The 17,534-nt window shown below is 36.3% G+C and overlaps 1 protein-coding gene across 1 annotated transcript in view; it reads right to left on the bottom strand.

Moving 5' to 3' along the window:
- Positions 1–228: 228 nt before the first annotated feature.
- Positions 229–17,534, bottom strand: part of ERC2 (ELKS/RAB6-interacting/CAST family member 2) — a 276,247-nt gene continuing 258,941 nt past the window's right edge. Inside the window, exons 17-18 of the mRNA XM_062500997.1 lie at positions 13,694–13,841; positions 229–444 (exon numbers count right to left, since the gene is read on the bottom strand). Coding sequence (XP_062356981.1) covers positions 229–444; positions 13,694–13,841 — 364 coding nt within the window. The remainder of the gene's footprint in view (positions 445–13,693; positions 13,842–17,534) is intronic.

Genomic DNA, 17,534 nt, shown 5'->3' with positions numbered 1-17,534 from the left:
CCCTCTTATTTCTACACAGATATTATGAACTCACAACCTATTTTAGTATAAAAAAAAATATTTTCTCATATAATACAATGCTAAATTTTCCCTCAGGCTCCTTCACCTGAAAATTAGTTACTTCCTTCTACAGACTGTTTTTCTACTCCAGAAAAATTTTAAACTATTTCAGGATGGAAATAAATACCAGGGCTATTAGTTTCAGTTCAAAGAAGGCATCACTGCTTATTAGTTCTTCAGAAAAGTTATTTTATTCTGAAATAGCAAAACAATGAAGTTATAAAACTGAGGGTGAAGAAAGAGGTGACCAACCTGATCTGGAGAGGGTCTGTGGTTGTGTTGTGTCCTCCCAGGAGACCGATGGTGGTGGTGGTGGTGATGGTGGTGGTAGTGGTGATGGTCATCATCATAGTTATCTGCCATCAGCTTCATTCTGTTTTGTGTCTGCAAAGCAAGACAATTTTATTACGTGTTGGAATGTATTATTCTGACAGTGTTTTAGGAAGATCTTGGCTCTGGGGGTTTTTCGGGAGTTTTTTTCTTTTTGTTTTTTGGTTTTTTTGTTTGTTTGTTTGTTTGTTTTGTTGTTGTTGTTGGTTTTTTTTGAGCTGAAGTATCTAGGAATAGAAATCCAGACAAAGAAAGGAAAAAGAAACTGAGAAATAAAGTATGTGGACACATCCTCTGTTTCAGTTTTCACATTCATAGAATGACATGAAGAAATCAGAAAAGTAAATGATGGTGGATGATGTGTTTGAAGGGTGAAAGACATTCAGCTTTTCTAAATATATTATTTTAGAGCTGTTTCCTATTATTCCAGTCTAACATTATGTCTTAGAAATTAACTTTTTAAATCTCACTGAAAGGAGTATTCAGTGTACATCTAACATTTACACTTGGCTACCAAGGCATGTCAGCAACAATCATGAATAGTTGTTCAAAAAGATCTATTTTGGGTAATTTATTTAAATTGTACACCAGGATCACCCTGCTAAACAATAAGTAAAATGAATATGAAAACTAAGTGATCGAGACAAGGCACTTAGAGAAATAAGTGATTATGGAACTTAACATGTTACTGAATGGAAGTAAGTCTAAGATACAGATATTGAAAAAGAGATCAACACTTCAGCTACAGCTGTGTACAGATAATAAAATCTGTGTCACCGTGGGATAACGAGATACACTGCTGCTCTTTATCCCTATTACAATTATTCCATACCATGAAATACATAGACTTGAATAATTCAAACCTTGCTCATAACACCAAAAATATCTTAGTACCAATAGTCTGATACCAATGGATACAGTCATTACTTTCTTCATGGTACCAGGACTGAAGTCTCTCTCAGGCAAACCTGTTAAACTGCAATCAAGTTTTAATTAATTTTGCACTAACAAAACCCAGAAAAAAATGCTGTCAACTCCCAAAGATCTCTTCCAAAATTAGAATAATAATATACAATTAATAGCACACAGAGGACTGAAGGAAAGATGGCACTGATGCCATGCCATGCTCCAAGGCAGCAGGATTCATAGTAACCCCATTACGGATAGAAGCTAAACACATTCCCCAGGACTTTGCCCAGATTAATGAGTTCCAAAGGAGCAACATAAGCAGATGAACTTGACCACAACTCATTTGTTCAGTATGTTCCCATATTCACTGGTCTAACTGCCCTCCAATGCAAAGTGCCCAAGAGATAACTCGTGTCCCATAGTTAGCATGTGGCAAATTTACTTCCATGACTGCTCTAATTTGATTTTTCTTCGACAGCAATTCTATATCAATGTCTCTGTTTGGAAAATTTCACTGGCAAGTATATTTTAATTGAAAATGTAAAACTCAAGGATTGCTATTAAATTCCCTAACTTTAATGCTTTTTGCTGAAGTTGAAAAGGGATTTGAAATAACAAGCAAACTAAATATTCATACTACATAACATATCAAGTATAGCAAAGTCTAATGCAAGAAAACAGCCACAAAATCCTAGGAAATCCTGATGTGCCTTTTCAGCAATTAATTTTTTTTCAGTTTCACGTTTCTCAAGCACTTCAGATGATGTTCAATAGAGGATCATAGAAGACTGTATTACAGGAGGGAAGCTGTACTCAGTTTAAGTAAAAACAACCAACTAACCCAACCAAACCCTCAAGACATCCACAACAAAAAGACAGAGGAAAAATCCCAGGTCAGATGTGCACTGTCAGTCTTTCTGAGCATTTCCATAGCACTGTAAGAGCCTTTTCTCAGTATGTTACAGAGTGAGAAGGATCTGCACACTTGGAAATATTCAATTTTTCTCCCTACCAAATACAAAGATGGAAGCAAACACCTGTATGAATTTCAATTGTGACTTTCTATCAATTTTGCTAAAAAGATCATCGCAGTCTGAATTATAGTTGCTCTGTCTTTAGATTCAAAGAGGAAGGTCTTGTGAACAAAAGAGTGGAAAAGATGGAGAATTAATAGACAAATAATAAGCCACTTACTGTAAACACTGTCAAACCCTGCTTACCCTTTGGGGAAGCTCCTAAAATTTTATAAGTTTATTTTCTTATCAATGAACTGCCTTAAATTTCCTACCTTTCAACTGTATTCCATAAAGAATGCAAAAGTTAAACAAGATGAGATATGCAATCCTAAAAGTGTCCTCTGTAATGAGGTGTTGGGGATTAGGCGTGTCATGGGATAAGAACTGTAAATGAATGATGTCATCTTTCTAATTTGGTGCTGAAATATAAATAAACTACTTCTAATGTTTCTTCCTTTTGCATGCCAGATTGCAGTAAAATGTGCACAAAGTAATGTTAATGCTCTAGAAGCCTCCCTTTAGTGTGCCTGCTCTGGGAGCAAAATGTACAAGAAATATGAAATGAGAACTTCTTTTCTACTTAAGTAACCACCAAACCATGTAAACTTCAACATGACTTGTAAGTGTCATTAATTTCTTAAAATGATGCAGCTTAGCTGGCAAAATATTACTTTTAAAAGCTTTTTGTTTTTATTTGCTAGCCCTTCAAATGACAGCAAATACAATTCTGATGTTCTGTTTGTCTTTGCTTTAGCTACTGCTAGTGCTACACCTCCATACTGAACTGTACTTTCCAGGTGTGCTTAGCTTTGACTCACCAAGTACAATCATCTTATGACTTCAAACTTTTAAAAGCAAGACTTTTGAGGAGGACAAGCAGGAGGATTTCTGGAGGGGAACAAAAGTACAGCTATCCTGAGGAACAATACAATCCTTTTCACACCCTTCTAAACAAAAATCTGTAACATTACTTCTGCTTTCTCTCTTTGCTAGCTTCTGATATGTAGCAGGCTTTGAAATGCCAACTATATTTGTATTTGAGGAAGGAATTAATTAACCACATTGGAATTTGTGCAGGACCCCAGGGCTTCACACCCCTACACCTTCCTACAGGCACACACAGGAAGGTGTGTACGTGTTGGGACCCTGGTTTATCCGTCAGAGGAAAATCCTCGTGGTCTGGGTGCCAGAACAACACACTCAGGGACTGCTTCAGTGCTGCGTGAGAGGGGAAAGCACCACACAGTGACCTGGCAATGCTGTCATTTCCTGCAACATCTCCAGCATGCCTGAAAGGTTCCTATTCAAGGACACCCAAGACCTTTTCTTACGTTTCTTCAGAAAGCACAGCGCATTGCTCTCTATGACTTTTCTAGATGATCAAGCAATTGAATCTTGAAATATACAATTCATGGAAATTAGAGCGGTGATCACACATACGTTCAAACCGTGTAATACCTAATGTGTACCACTGGTTACTCTGCACAAGTCACACCTTATCTGAAATAGTTATATTGCATAGGTCAAACTTTTACTCACATTCTCCTCTCAAACCTGAAAATGGGGTTTCACAAAATTTATGTAGCCACAGCTCTCACCAAAAATTGTTATGCCAATGTTCTTTTTGAAAATGTCTCGAGAGAACAGGCCCACACTTGAGAAGGGACATGTTTTAATTTGGATTTATATTAGAAAATAAAACCACATTAACATGTAAAAGGCAACAATTAATTAACTCTTCCTCCTGAAGACCGTGTATGGCCTTACTAGTTCTAGTCTAAACAGTGCTGAATTTTTTTGCTCTTAATTTATTGACTACATTCAAAAAATACTGTGTCCATTTTGAAATAAAGGAATGATCGAGGAATTAAAAGCAGCTTAGATCTACTTGCACAGGTATATTAACCCTTAGGGCTTGAAATGGTTGTCTTTGATCATTCAATATCACTATTTGCTAAGCTTTCAAGGTCATGAATGGTATGTGTAACTGAATTTTTAACCCACTTACCAAAGAATTTATGACCTAGCACTGTAAGAAAACTGACAGATATTTCTTGTCCTCCTAAAAGTCTGTTGAGTTTAAGGAAGGATATACCAAAGTGAAATGAAAGTCTTTGATTGACTGGTAACAGACTAAATAGCTTAACAGCAATCTGTAACTGTAAAACCGTAATATTAAAACTGTCTTTTACAAAATATTTTAGCAAGGTGGCAATAGGGAACTATGCTTTCATCTGTCATCTTGATCAAGTTAACAACAAAACTCTCATGAGTGAGGTTCAAATGAAGAAAAATAGTAATATTTGTTGCTCTGGGATATAGGTGTAATACAATTCAATAGCTATTACTTTCCTTTGGATTTTCTTCTCAATCTCTTTAATTTAATGGAATTTGAAATATTTCTAGAATATTCACTTTCATTAGGGTAGGATTTTTTCCCTATATGAAAAGGAGGCAGATATAAGGCCTGCAAACTGTCCTGGAGCTATCCAGGGGCCTAATTCTTAAAGCAAAAAATTTCAAATCTAGAGACCTGCATTCTAGATTTGACTCTGCAATGGCCTGTAGTTGTCTTCAATGACACTGAGACTTTTTCTGGCAATCTCACTGTTTGAAAATAAGCATTCTAATATTTCCACAAAAAACTCTTAAAACTTCATGGGGCAGGCATTTAGTTCTAGTCTTCATTATTTTTTAATAGGCAATTTTATCTGAGCTTTTTTTTTCTCCTGAGACAATATTTTAGAAAACAGAAAAAGGCAATGATCTAAAAAATTGCATTCTTCAGACTACAAAGTTTGCCAAGCTTATCCAGAAGCTGCATGAACTTATTGGAATGAACCTAGATTTAATGAAAGCACGTACAACTGCAATTGGTTTTCCCATATGAATCCAGTGCTTCAGGCCTAAGTTGAATTAACAGAGGGTTAACAAAATTTCTGCTAATTAAGTCAGCTCTGGCCTTGCTCTCTCCAAATAAAAATAGTTTTCACATCAGAACAATATTTTTGTATGTCCTTTGAAAATTGTCATCTGAAGACAAGGGAAGAATTTCTTACCATTTCTACTGCTGCACAACTCAGGTATTACTGCCTGCCATGGAATACAATTTATAGTGGATTCGATATTTGGCAAGTTACAGTTCATTAAATGTTGGACAGCAAATGCTGTGCTTGACCTCAAACACACCTAAAGTTCAAGAAATTACATTTGTCACTCACAATTTTGTTAAGGGACTATAAAGGTTTGCATAAAATCATGACTTTATTTAAAAAGTGCATTTTCTTATTAAAAAAAATACTGTAATAAACCAATGCAGACTACTATGCTTATGTAACAGAGGAAGACAGTCTTGGAAAGTAGCTACAAAAGGCATTTCAGAAGGCACCACAGAATCCCGTGCTTCTAAGTAACCCTTATGGTGACTTCTGGTAACTAAAGAGTCATCACAAGCTACAAAGAAAACTAAAATTAAACCCTGTGTAAAGCCTGTACTTCCAGAGCTTTAAAAAGGTCATTATTCCTTTTCTGTTGTTTTTTTTTCTTTAAACCCTCTTAAGCAAGTTTTCCTTTATTCTACTTCTGTTGTCTCATGATAATTAAATATTTTTCTGACATCAAAAATAACAAGTTCAAGTTCCAACCGTGGAGCCTCAAGAAAATCATGTTCAACCTCAGTGTCATTGTTCCACCTGCTTTTAGCATCTCAAGCCTGTAGAGATACCTGCATCCTGCACAAGTGATGTGAAAATAAGCCAAAGAGTGGGATTAATTTGCCATCCAGAAAAGATACTTAGGAGAGATTCCTCTGCAATGTTTCAGTTTAAACTTTTGTTAAAACCTCTTGATATACTTTGGGGCACTGTTTCATTAACTATCCAGCTGCAGCAGAAAAGAAAATTCCAAGGCTAGGAACGTTTGGCCAGAAAGCCAAACTTTGAGACTGCTCCATTTTTAATGGTAGCACTCTTCTTGAATCCGCATGATTAAATGAGACAAATTGTTAAAACATCCACCAAGTATGGCTTTGATAGAAGTGTTGCTTTTCCACAAGCCAGAGGATCTGTTAACCAGTTATTGCTTTGAAGGAGCTTCTGCCAATATTAGAGCTGCATGGAAGAAGTGGACTTCAAGAGACTTCCATGCTAATTACTCAGGCCACTTTCAGCAGCATAATACTAACAACATAATGCTAATTACTTCCAAAATAAATTATATTCTTGTCCTCAATGAGTATAAATATGCAATAATATTCAACTCGGGCTTCTTTGTTGCTTATGCAGGGAGGTTTCAGATGCCAAGAAAACTCCAATGGAAAAAAAATGAGGGAAAGACTCTTTAAGTTTGCAAGCACTCATCAGTAAGCAGAAGATAACAAAAACATTGCAGTATGTTAACTAACCAGCAACTCCAAATGCTAAATAAGTATGATAATCATAACCGTATGGGTGTTGGAATGCATCACTATGGGGCAGTGTTATGTTTTACTGAGTGCTTTAATTATGCATTTTCTTTTTATAACATCCCTGTAATGTAATCTGTTCTTATATTCTTACTCTTAACTACATTTTAACATGGGTTTTGCTGCTTTGTTTCCTGCCTCCATTGAAGAACACAATTTTTTCCCTGTTAAAATTCCAAATGGGCTAATAAGCATGTTTTTCTTTTCCTGTTATAGTGCATGACTTGTCTTGGAAAGTGTGAGAGACAGGATGCATGCAGGCTCAGAGTGTGCATGATAGCTCACTGTAGAAAAGCTTGGCTACTCTGCATTTAACTCTTTTTAGGTTTTACCTCATTAATGATAAGACTGTTCCATACAATGTAAGGAACACAGTCAAGTTCTCATGCTAAGAAAGTATATATAGTCTTCTTTCTCACATCTATATTTAGTTATATACTAAGCTTAATTAACGTGGTGTTTTTACATTTGAATCTTAGAATTCTCATCACCTGTAACATGTAGCCCAGAGCAATTTATGTTCAGGCCCTGTCTGCCCTCACAGGACAGAAAATAGAGATTAAGAAAAGGTACTGACCATTTTCCAAGTTTTCATTAAATCCAACATTCCTCCCAGGGAAAATACAAAATCAAATGGACAAATGAATACTCTGACTCCTCTGCAGCAGAGCAAAGTAACTTCCATGTAAATCTTTTCACAGACTCAGGTCTGGTAATACAGTGTTGAACATGAGCACAGAAGCTTTACAGACACTTCAGTTCTTTTTTACTTAGAGCACTGTTTAACTGCTATGAACGGCCATTACACCTGCTGCTTTGCAAGACTGCTAAATGTGACTGACTTACCCTGAAAGAAGTTAAAGCTCAGAGTGAGCCTCCCTGTTCACAAGCTAAGGACAGCAGCCTCCCAAACACCAGCTGGGATATTGGACACTTGGCAGATGGAGACAGGCAGCACTTCCAAGTGCCAAGCAGACACTTATCTAAAGTACTGAGGCCAAACTTCAACTTTTCTGACACTTGTGATTAAACAAAGCTATGTTGAATTGAACGTGGCCCGTCTGACTTTTTTTGGGGCATTTTCCTGCATTTAGAATTTGTGGTTTTGAAGTCTTTTAAAGCTCTGTGAATTAAAAGTATGGCTTGAAGCACAGGAAATATCTTGTAATAATACAGCATACTCAGTAATGTATAGGCTCAAGTCATGCTAAAGGTATTTGTCTCAGTCCTACTACTAAACTTGGTAATTACATAGAAGTATGTAAGAACATAGACACAAAGAAGTGGGTTAAAAAGCATAATTAAAGCTCTGAAACTGTAGTTGCCTGAGGACATCTCAGGCCAGGTCCTACTAAAAACAGACAAGCAACGGAAGAAGGAAGGTTCTCTTTTTCCCTTTTTATAACAGGAAATAACTCATTAAAAAGATACTTCCCCATAATAATTATTTTAAACCAGACATGAATCAGAAATTCAGCTGCAAAACAAGACCTTAGAAAATCTGCAAATCTCTGGTTTAGCAGCACTGGTCATTTTTCATGAACTTTAATGTCTGAATAGTGAGTTTCAGCTGTAATTTTTACAATTTCAATTCCCATTTGCATCATATACAAGATACAGCTTAAGCTGAAATTACTACATTTCTTCCATTTTATGCAACAAAAAATGGTAAATATAACATACATTTCAATACATGGGGTGTGTATCAAAATGTGGACTGAAATGGAGATAACATCACACCACTGTCTTGATGTGCTTAATAGAGCCACCTTACATATTACTAACTTCTTTTTGATGCTGGATTGTAAGAATTACCAGTTTTATCCACAATTACAGCATCGCAAATATCTGACACCTAGTTTTCACTGTATTTTTTTTTAATAGCTGACTACTTAGCACTGCATTTGAGAACAAGTGTTAAACTATATTTAGTCTTATTATCATGGGGTATGTTGCAGTAGAACATAAGGATTTGTTTCAAATATGTCACATGAAGAAAAATCCTTTCGGCTTGGGAGTTCAGATTGTTATAAGGGAGATATTCACTATTTTTATTTGAGATACTTAATAACCATACATTTTCACCTACCGAGCAAGCCAGATCCAGAATTACAAAAGTTCCAGTATTAATATAGACATTATTTTATATCTGCATTACCTACTTTTTTCCATTTAGGATTTTCAGTCACAGTGAAGTTAAGCCATATGAACAAAGTTCTAGGAAAAGTTCAAAACCAGATTATCACCAGTAAAAAAAGGCTGCCTTGAGCCATGACCAGATTTAAGTTGTGACACAGATCCTTCAAGAATCAAAAAACTCTGAACAGAGAACAAACAGAAGCAGATTTTAAAGCAGGAAAGGGCTTATGTACCAAGCCTGCGGTGTTTTCATGGGCAGACTGCTATAGGCAAAAGAAGCCTCTCTCATTGGAAAAGGTTTGTGTAAAAATACCACGCAAAAGACTTTGGATTCCTGAGAGCATAAGGAGGAAAATGTGATGCCATATCCAGCTATGACCCGAGTCCATCAAATTTTATAACATAAATTGTCAAATCTTACTGAGAATATGTGAAAAATGTTATGAGAGCACTGCCAACATTTTGAGTACTTTTCCAACACAGAATGTCTTTTGAATCAACTTAAGTTGTTCAGGCAAAGCTACAATCACACATTGCCTTTCCTCCTTGTGCCCCTCCTGTGTTAAGCTACAGGGAAAAGTGGCACTCTGCACTTGCACCCCCACAGGAATCTGCACTGGGCAAAAGTGAGATGCAATTCAATTGCAATGACTGTCATGGCCCATGTTCAAAAACACATTCAAAATCAGGTTAAAAATTAGGAGAATAAACCCCAATGGTAAGACATGCAGAAATATTACTTTGGGATATTTCTAATTAATAGAAAAGTATAAACTAAAAAGATTTTTAAGATAGCAAGGCCACTGAATGTCTTGTATTGACATAAATGGGATACGAACAGTCACACTTAATATCAGAGAGTAAAAGCCATTTTACTACATTTTCTGAGAACTTTCAAGGAAAAAATAACCAGGGTGATTATGAAGCTATAGGTCATCTATTCTTACCTGTCCAAAATAAACAAAGCTAAGTGCACACTTTTACTGCGTAGCATGAGTGCAACAAAAATAAAACTTAAGGGTCTCAGACTTCTCTTGCTCAAAATTAGGTGCCTAAAGCTTGAACAAGACCAATATTATAAGCAATAGTAAACAGCATAAACCAGAGAGGTAAAAAAGAAGCAGGGTGGTCAATTATGTCTGCAGTACCCACGGGAAGGGATTCTTAACGTGGATTCCACTCACTGTGCAGTAATACTTGGATTCAACTGCACCCTAAATGTCTTTCTGAAGCAGATCTGTGTAAGCAACACAGCAGCAATACAATAACAATAATAACGACAACAAGACAAATAATAAAATGACATGGTCCCATAATATTCACAAATGAATGTGAAATTCAAGGCAATCAGGAAGATTAAGTTAGTACAGCATCAGAAACCTAAGCAACAGTGATTAGGAACCAACACTAAATTGCTGCTGGCCACAAGTGCTACAGATGACAATGTCTACACTGTATGAAACCATTGCATGACTTTTTTGCTCCCACACTTGTCAAACATATAGAGAGCTTAAATGCAATTAATTAATTCACAGTGCTTCAGAACAATGTTTTGGACTGCCAGAATAATTGCAATCACAACAACTTCTAATCATATTCTTTTTCTCACACAGTAATATAAACACTTTCAATATAAAATACACAGTTCAAGAAAGCTGAAATAATGTATCAGGGAAAATGCAATTTGGGGGATTTTGTTATTCTTGAATGCTTGATGCTACCACCATAATAGCACAGCAGCAAGGTTTCTGAAGTACTTAACTAGAGCAGTATATGGAATGCAACACGCTGCCTACAATTCCACTTTATTCATATGCTGCTGAAAGAGCTTTTTAAAATATTTACAGGGTAATTGGTAAAAAATAATTCTGCGTATTGCATGCAGGAGAAAATATTGCTAGTTGTTAGTTTGCTGAGGAAGCGTGATCACATACTCTTTTTAAATTCCTTGATTGTTTCTCATCCTTTTTGGTGCATTAGCAATATGTTGATGTGATGAAATACAGAGCAGTGAACTAAAAAACTGAGAACTCTGCCAAACACCAGCTTTGCCTCTGGCCAGAGTATTCTGTACACCTGCAGTCCTGAAAGCACTGGAAAGGTTTCTAATTTCATGTTTTGAGAAGAAAAATAAAATGCTCTCAAAGAGTTAGAAGACCTTGCATTTTGGCCGACTGCACTTACATTTTTGGCACTATATCCTAAAAGTGAAAAGAGACAACCGGAAAATTTTCTCGCAGTATCCAAGTTCAGGATGAATCAGTAACATAGCAGTGTCTTCTCTCTTACCAAAATCTCTTGAGATGTTCTAAAAATGGACTTTTTAGCTAATTATTTCATGAAGGATTGCATCACTGTACAAATTTATCTAAAAATACCTTCTCAGAATTCTCAGAAGGAATCTTGGCCAGGGCGATTATACACATTACATAATCACTCAGCCAAGCCCACATGGTAATTTTGTTTAATACTGTAATTCTGAGAGGTTTTTTTAAAGCTTACTGTGAAGTTCTACAGCTCTCAAAATACAGCACTGGTGTATAAATCCAAGCAATTCCAGTGGTTTTGTTTTGCTGGGAGTGTATTACTATGCTTCCCAATCATTTAAGCACTAAACAATAAATATTTAACTGACAGATTGCAGCTGCTAAAACGTATTTAAATCATTACAATTAAATGCTGTGATACAAATAATTTTTCTAGGTTTTGACATAAGAACAATTCTCTTCTTCCATCTTAAAAATAACAGAACTTTTACTTAAACTCACACAGTCACAACCCATAAAAAGATGGCTCAACTCATTAATATAAATAACAAATTAATCTTTAAAATGCAATATGCCTATCTGTAGCTTTATTTAAATAAATCATAAATAGTCTCATTTTCTGACAAAGGCAGATTTCTCTAAGATGCCTCATTTTCTTTTGCAGTGTGAAAAATTGTGACAAATTACTTTAAAATCAATGTCTTAATAGGAGTTTACAATGTGTTTGATATTCACAAAGGCCACAAAATGTGGATATATATGAGAGGAATATAGATTTTATTTTTTTTTATCATGGACCAACATGCTATTTTGCCTCTCAAAGCAAAAATTCCTCCTACAGTATAGAACAGGGATGAATTTAGGGCTTTATGATAATATTTAGCATTATCTAGTGATTCATCTTCCAATATTTATAAATATTTCTCCTTTGAGGATCACATTAGGTTGGAGAAGTTAGGCTTTTTTGAATTCTCTCTTTCAGCAGTGGAACAGCTGTGGAAATGGAGGATGGGACAAATGAGACCAGAAGAAAAACAAGTGATGCTGCAGCTGATCCTTCACTGAAGTTCCTGTGAATCAGAAACTGCTCAAGAGACAGCATCTCTCAAGGAACCAGAGGAACTGGGGGATGGATCACACGGGGGGGATCTGCCACTGCCCCCTGGCCAGCAAAGTCAGAGCAAGCCTTTGTGGTGGGAGCACATGAGAAACCTTTGGGGGCTGACAGTGGCTCTCCATAAAGGGATTAAAGAAGCATGAGTGAAGTCTACAGCCTCTATTATCAGATAATTCTTAAGTGTAATAAAGGGGTGACCTAGTTAAACCACATTCCTGTTCCTGGTGACTCTTTTTTTGTGGTGTCTGAGATAACAGGGAGATTATTTTGGCATCAATTTAATCTAGTTAAATAGCTTTACTGAAGATCTTTATCGCTATAAATAATGAAGGTATTTGAAGTATTTGGTTACAATTCTAACTGAAGTTATCCAACACAGTGCTTCTCTAGCAAACCTTTTCTGCTGCTCTTATTCTATGTCTGAAGAAAATTATCAATGTTTTGAGCACCCTCCAGCAATAGCTTAAAGGTACAACACCTAAACAAAATAAGCACAACAACAAAACAGTTGCCCCGTTCTCTGATGAATATTTTTAAAATATCCACGATAGGCATCATGGAACATGGCAAAGGGGTGTATTAATTTACTCTTCAGTAACCTAAGATAAAGGTAAAAAAAGGAAGCTATCTAAAAAAGAAAATAAGTGCCCTCTCTTTTACAAAGCAAAATGAAAATCACTAAAATTATTTGGAACTCAACATCATCTACTCTGGTACAGCACAGTGTGATGAAGTGATAAAAAGCTTGAAGCATATCTGCCTATTTATCATACTTATTTTGCTGAAATGTCTCCTGGGCAGCTGACTGACCTGAGACACAACTTCATCATGGCCAGAACATACGTGACAGTAACTGTTTCTAGAGGTTTTTCTAACTATGTGGTTCTTATTTAAACCTCAAATGACTTACAGTGTTGAAGAAACAGTGATTTTTACCCATTTGACAATTAATTTTAAGGATAATTGCAACTTCTAGATAACCTCTCAAAAAGCCTGAAGCCTTCTGAAAACAGAATTATTTTACAACAGATAAGCAAATAACTGAACAAGAGGAGGTTAAAAAGAGTCAACAGAATGGACAGATCTTGTTTTATGCAAAGAACATCTGCTGTCCTCTCTCATAGAATTAAGAAGGTTGGAAACTGTATATGAAGAGGGAAAACAAAATGTATTGGCTACATATAATATGAGCCAAGCAAATGTACAGCTAATTCTTAACAACTCCAGAGAAGCAATAAACACTGTAATGGAACACATCCTACCTTGTGCAACTGCTGTCATGTGTCAGACCTGCCTTGAAGGCTTCCAAAAGGACATCAGCATAAAACAGTACAAATTAAAATAGTGCCAGTTTTCTCTTGCCAAGGAAGTATGAAAAGCAATGTCTCCCCACCTGCTGCTTTAACTGATGCACTAATCTGTCCTTCTCTCGCTTAAGAGCCATTACTTCATCTTGAGTCTTCTTTTTCTTTGAAGCAGACAGCTCAAGCAAGGCAATATTTGCATCTTTTTCACTAATTGCAGCAAGCAAAGCTTCCTGTCTGATAAAATAAAACAAAATTAGAATTGTTATATTCTCATTAAAACAGAATATATGCTACTATACCACACTAAGTGAGATGTTTCTTTCAATCACTAGGAGAACAATCACCTACCTTCTGAACACTCTAAACAGAAAACATTGTCAGGTCTAACCAAATCATGAAATAAACTAATTAGCCAAAAATTTGCCTTTACAGACTTGTCATTATTTGCTCCATCAACCATTTATCTCAGTCTATTTTACTACAATATGATATCTAACAACAGTTCTGTGAAATTTCTTGCTTTTAAAAATATTTGATTCTTTTTGCAATTCACTTTCCTGAATTCTAGAATACCATACACAAATCTCTTTTGACTTATGCAGATCATAGAGATTGAATAATAGAAAGGAAAGTGATATAGATAAAATCAATTTTTAAATTATCCTGTTAACTTGGTACCCTAGGGTCCTCAGCGCAGGGATCTCTGGATGTCTTCCTCTTATTTACTTACATGTTTTCCCATGGATTTATTATTAGTCACTGTGTCAACACAAGAATATATTTCTAAAAGTAAAATACAAGTTTCTTGATTCGATTGCTCAGAGAAATAATTTCCTTTGCAATCTCAACCCCTCAATTTTCAAGCACAAACAGAATCTTACAGCACTCAGACATACATTGGATAATGCAGACACTCTCAGGGGCACATCACAAATAGGTTTTGAGGACATAAGGAAAAGGACATAAGACAATTTTTCAGAATATACAGTTGAAAGCACAGATCCTGCAGTATCTTATACCCTAAAAAGCTCATGCTCTGGCAAGGATATAATCTGCCCTTTAATTTCATAAATAAAATAAATATATTCACCTTCTGCAGTGTATTTAGTGGCAGACTATGACTTATCAGCCAAGAAAGATCCCTAATACCTAACTCTTTTAGAAAAGAATATGTTATGGCCTGTGCCTTTTCCCAGAACTATATAAGATCAATCATTAAAAAATAAACATGGATAAATGAATCATAAATTAACCTTAGGCTCCAACTGCTAATAAATGTAAGAATACAGCTCGTGAACTTCATACAGTCAAGGTGAGCTAAAAGTTTGGAATTCTCACAGTCCTTTGCTTGCCAGCAAAAATGTCAAGTAAGTTAGTTCACTTTTATTTCAAAATTCCTAATGTATTAATATAAATATTTATAGGACAATATTTCTGATGGAGTCAAAGAAAAACAACCCATTTATTTTAGTCAAAGTTATGTGAGATGGATCAATTTTAGATAAACAGTTGCATTTTATTCATACACTTTAATAGTTTCATTTATTATTCTGTCTTGTTCATTCAAATCTCAGTTAAATGATGTTTAAAAGAGAATGTTGTAAGACTCCAACAGTCTTACTTGAAATTACAGCCATTAATTACTTTAAATAACCAATATTAAACAAATATATGTATCAGAGGGGTTGCATATCCATAATGCTAATTTGAAATTAAATGGAGGTATATTGTTTTTTCTATCAACCTCATAATAATGCATAAAAATTGCTGTGTAGTAATTTGTAAAAGATTTCCAGTTTGTCTACGTATTGTGCTCAACTACCTATTCCATAACATTTTCATTAAAATATTAAATTTTTAATACATCAAACAGAAGAAAGGTGATTTGTTTACTCTATCCATTTCCCCTGAACTTGCAGAAAGCAAGGAATTTATCATAAAATCATGGAATGGTTTGGGTTGGGAGGGACCTTAAAGGCCATCCAGTGCCACCCCACCATAGGCAGGGACACCTTCCACTAGCCAGGGTGCTCCAAGCCCATTCCAGCCTGGCCTTGGACACTTCCAGGGAAGGAGCAGCCACAGCTTCCCTGGCACCCTGTTCCAGGGCCTCACCACCCTCACAGATGTCAGGCATGACAGCACAAGTTCTCTGGCAGAAATAAAGGTATTCTCTGACTTTCAAACCACCGAAAAAGAAACAGCATATTGCATATAGACATAAAACATGTTCTTCTAAATAAGGTTCACTCCTCTGCAGTCTTCTGAGAGCACACAGCCATAAAATTACAGAGAAAAGTTAGTTAGAAATGTAACAATGTTCCAGTTATAATATCTGAAGATAAACATTAATGCTACTATCACAAACCTACCTATTTTCATTGTACGCATATTAAAGAAATCTACATCTCAGGATTCCCAAGTCTTCAGAAGATATTTATGTTCGCTCTTAAGTTGTGTAAGTTAACTCCATGCCAGCCAGCCCCAATATAGTATGTCTGCTCTCTAATAGCAAATTCCACAGTAAATACTTGTCACCCATGAGGTTTTTAGTGATGCATAGTTATTTAACACATATTACAGCTGTAAAAAGCTGAAAATGGAATAAAAGGTTTAAATTAAAGGTTTAAAACTACATGAAGCTATGCTGAAATTTTACTTCTCTGAAGTTTAGATCAGGTCACTACCTCTAAATTGGCAGTAAAAACACAAACCTGACTAGAGAGGAAAAAGAGTCAGAACTACTGAATTATTTAGCATCATTTCACCATCTGATAATCGGATTCAGTCACATCCATATTTTTTGCATTGCCACAAAATGATCCCATATTCTCGTGATCTTAACTGTTCAGCTGCGCAACATTCTCCACTCCACATTAACAGATGAGGTAGAACCTTTCATGGGAGAGGAAAGCCAGTCAATAGGCTTTGAAAAATCTGCACTCTGGATTCTGCAGCCCCAAACCCACAAAACTTTGCAGACCTCAGCATGTATTTGCTCAACTGATGGGGATTTTCCTATCTTGGGAAAATGCTTGGGAAAATATGTAACCAACCACTTTACTCCAGGAAATAATGACTCATATCCAGCACTTCCAGGAAATGATGGTTCATAGTCATGTGAAATAGCTGCTGTCAAAAGACACCACAAGTGGTCCACTGAGACACTCCAAGATTTGAATCAAACCCACAGCACATATATGTCTGAACTACCCCCCTCACAATTATTGCCAACATATTTTTTAAATCTTATCTTTACAGTTAATTTAAGTGGAGCTGGGAAGCCTTTAACCGATGAATGTGGAGAGACGACTGCGCGATACGAGGCCAGGGATTTCTGTGGAAGTGTTCCCCAGCCACGTGCAATGAGGAACACATCAAATGCAAACTCACACCGCCAGCACTCGTGGAGCCACCCAAATGTGAGTGAGCCTCTGTTCAGAAGCTGCAAAGCCTCAGTTATCTGAGACAAGGTGTTTCAGCTCGGGCATAGTGCCACGCAATGCGCTGATGGCTTCCACACTGGGGCTGGCTCACACAGCCTGCCCAGCGTGGGCACAGCACCTGTCTGCACAGACATATTCCTGCAAGTGTCAGCATATTATCCCTGTTTATTAACAGGGACAATCTGAACAGCAACAACCTCAAATACAAGCGGCATTTAACCAGGCATCCAGGTTAACAAGAGGTTGGCACAGCTGGGCTGCATAGTCTACCAAATGACATGTTGGTTGCTTTAATTATTGTTAATTAACTACTTGTGTACAGAGGGAAGACAGAGAAGCCCAACAGATTTTATTTTTTTTTATATAGTACAAAATAAAGATGCAGGTTTTGACAGAGCACCTGAGGAAAGCCATATCCTCCTTTACTCCTGCACGACCCAGCATCCAGCCCCCACTAAGTCCCTGGAAGACAGAGGTTGAA

Source organism: Cinclus cinclus, chromosome 12 (assembly GCF_963662255.1).
Source record: "Cinclus cinclus chromosome 12, bCinCin1.1, whole genome shotgun sequence".
NCBI lineage: Eukaryota > Metazoa > Chordata > Aves > Passeriformes > Cinclidae > Cinclus > Cinclus cinclus.
This window is presented reverse-complemented; position numbering and strand designations above follow the sequence as displayed.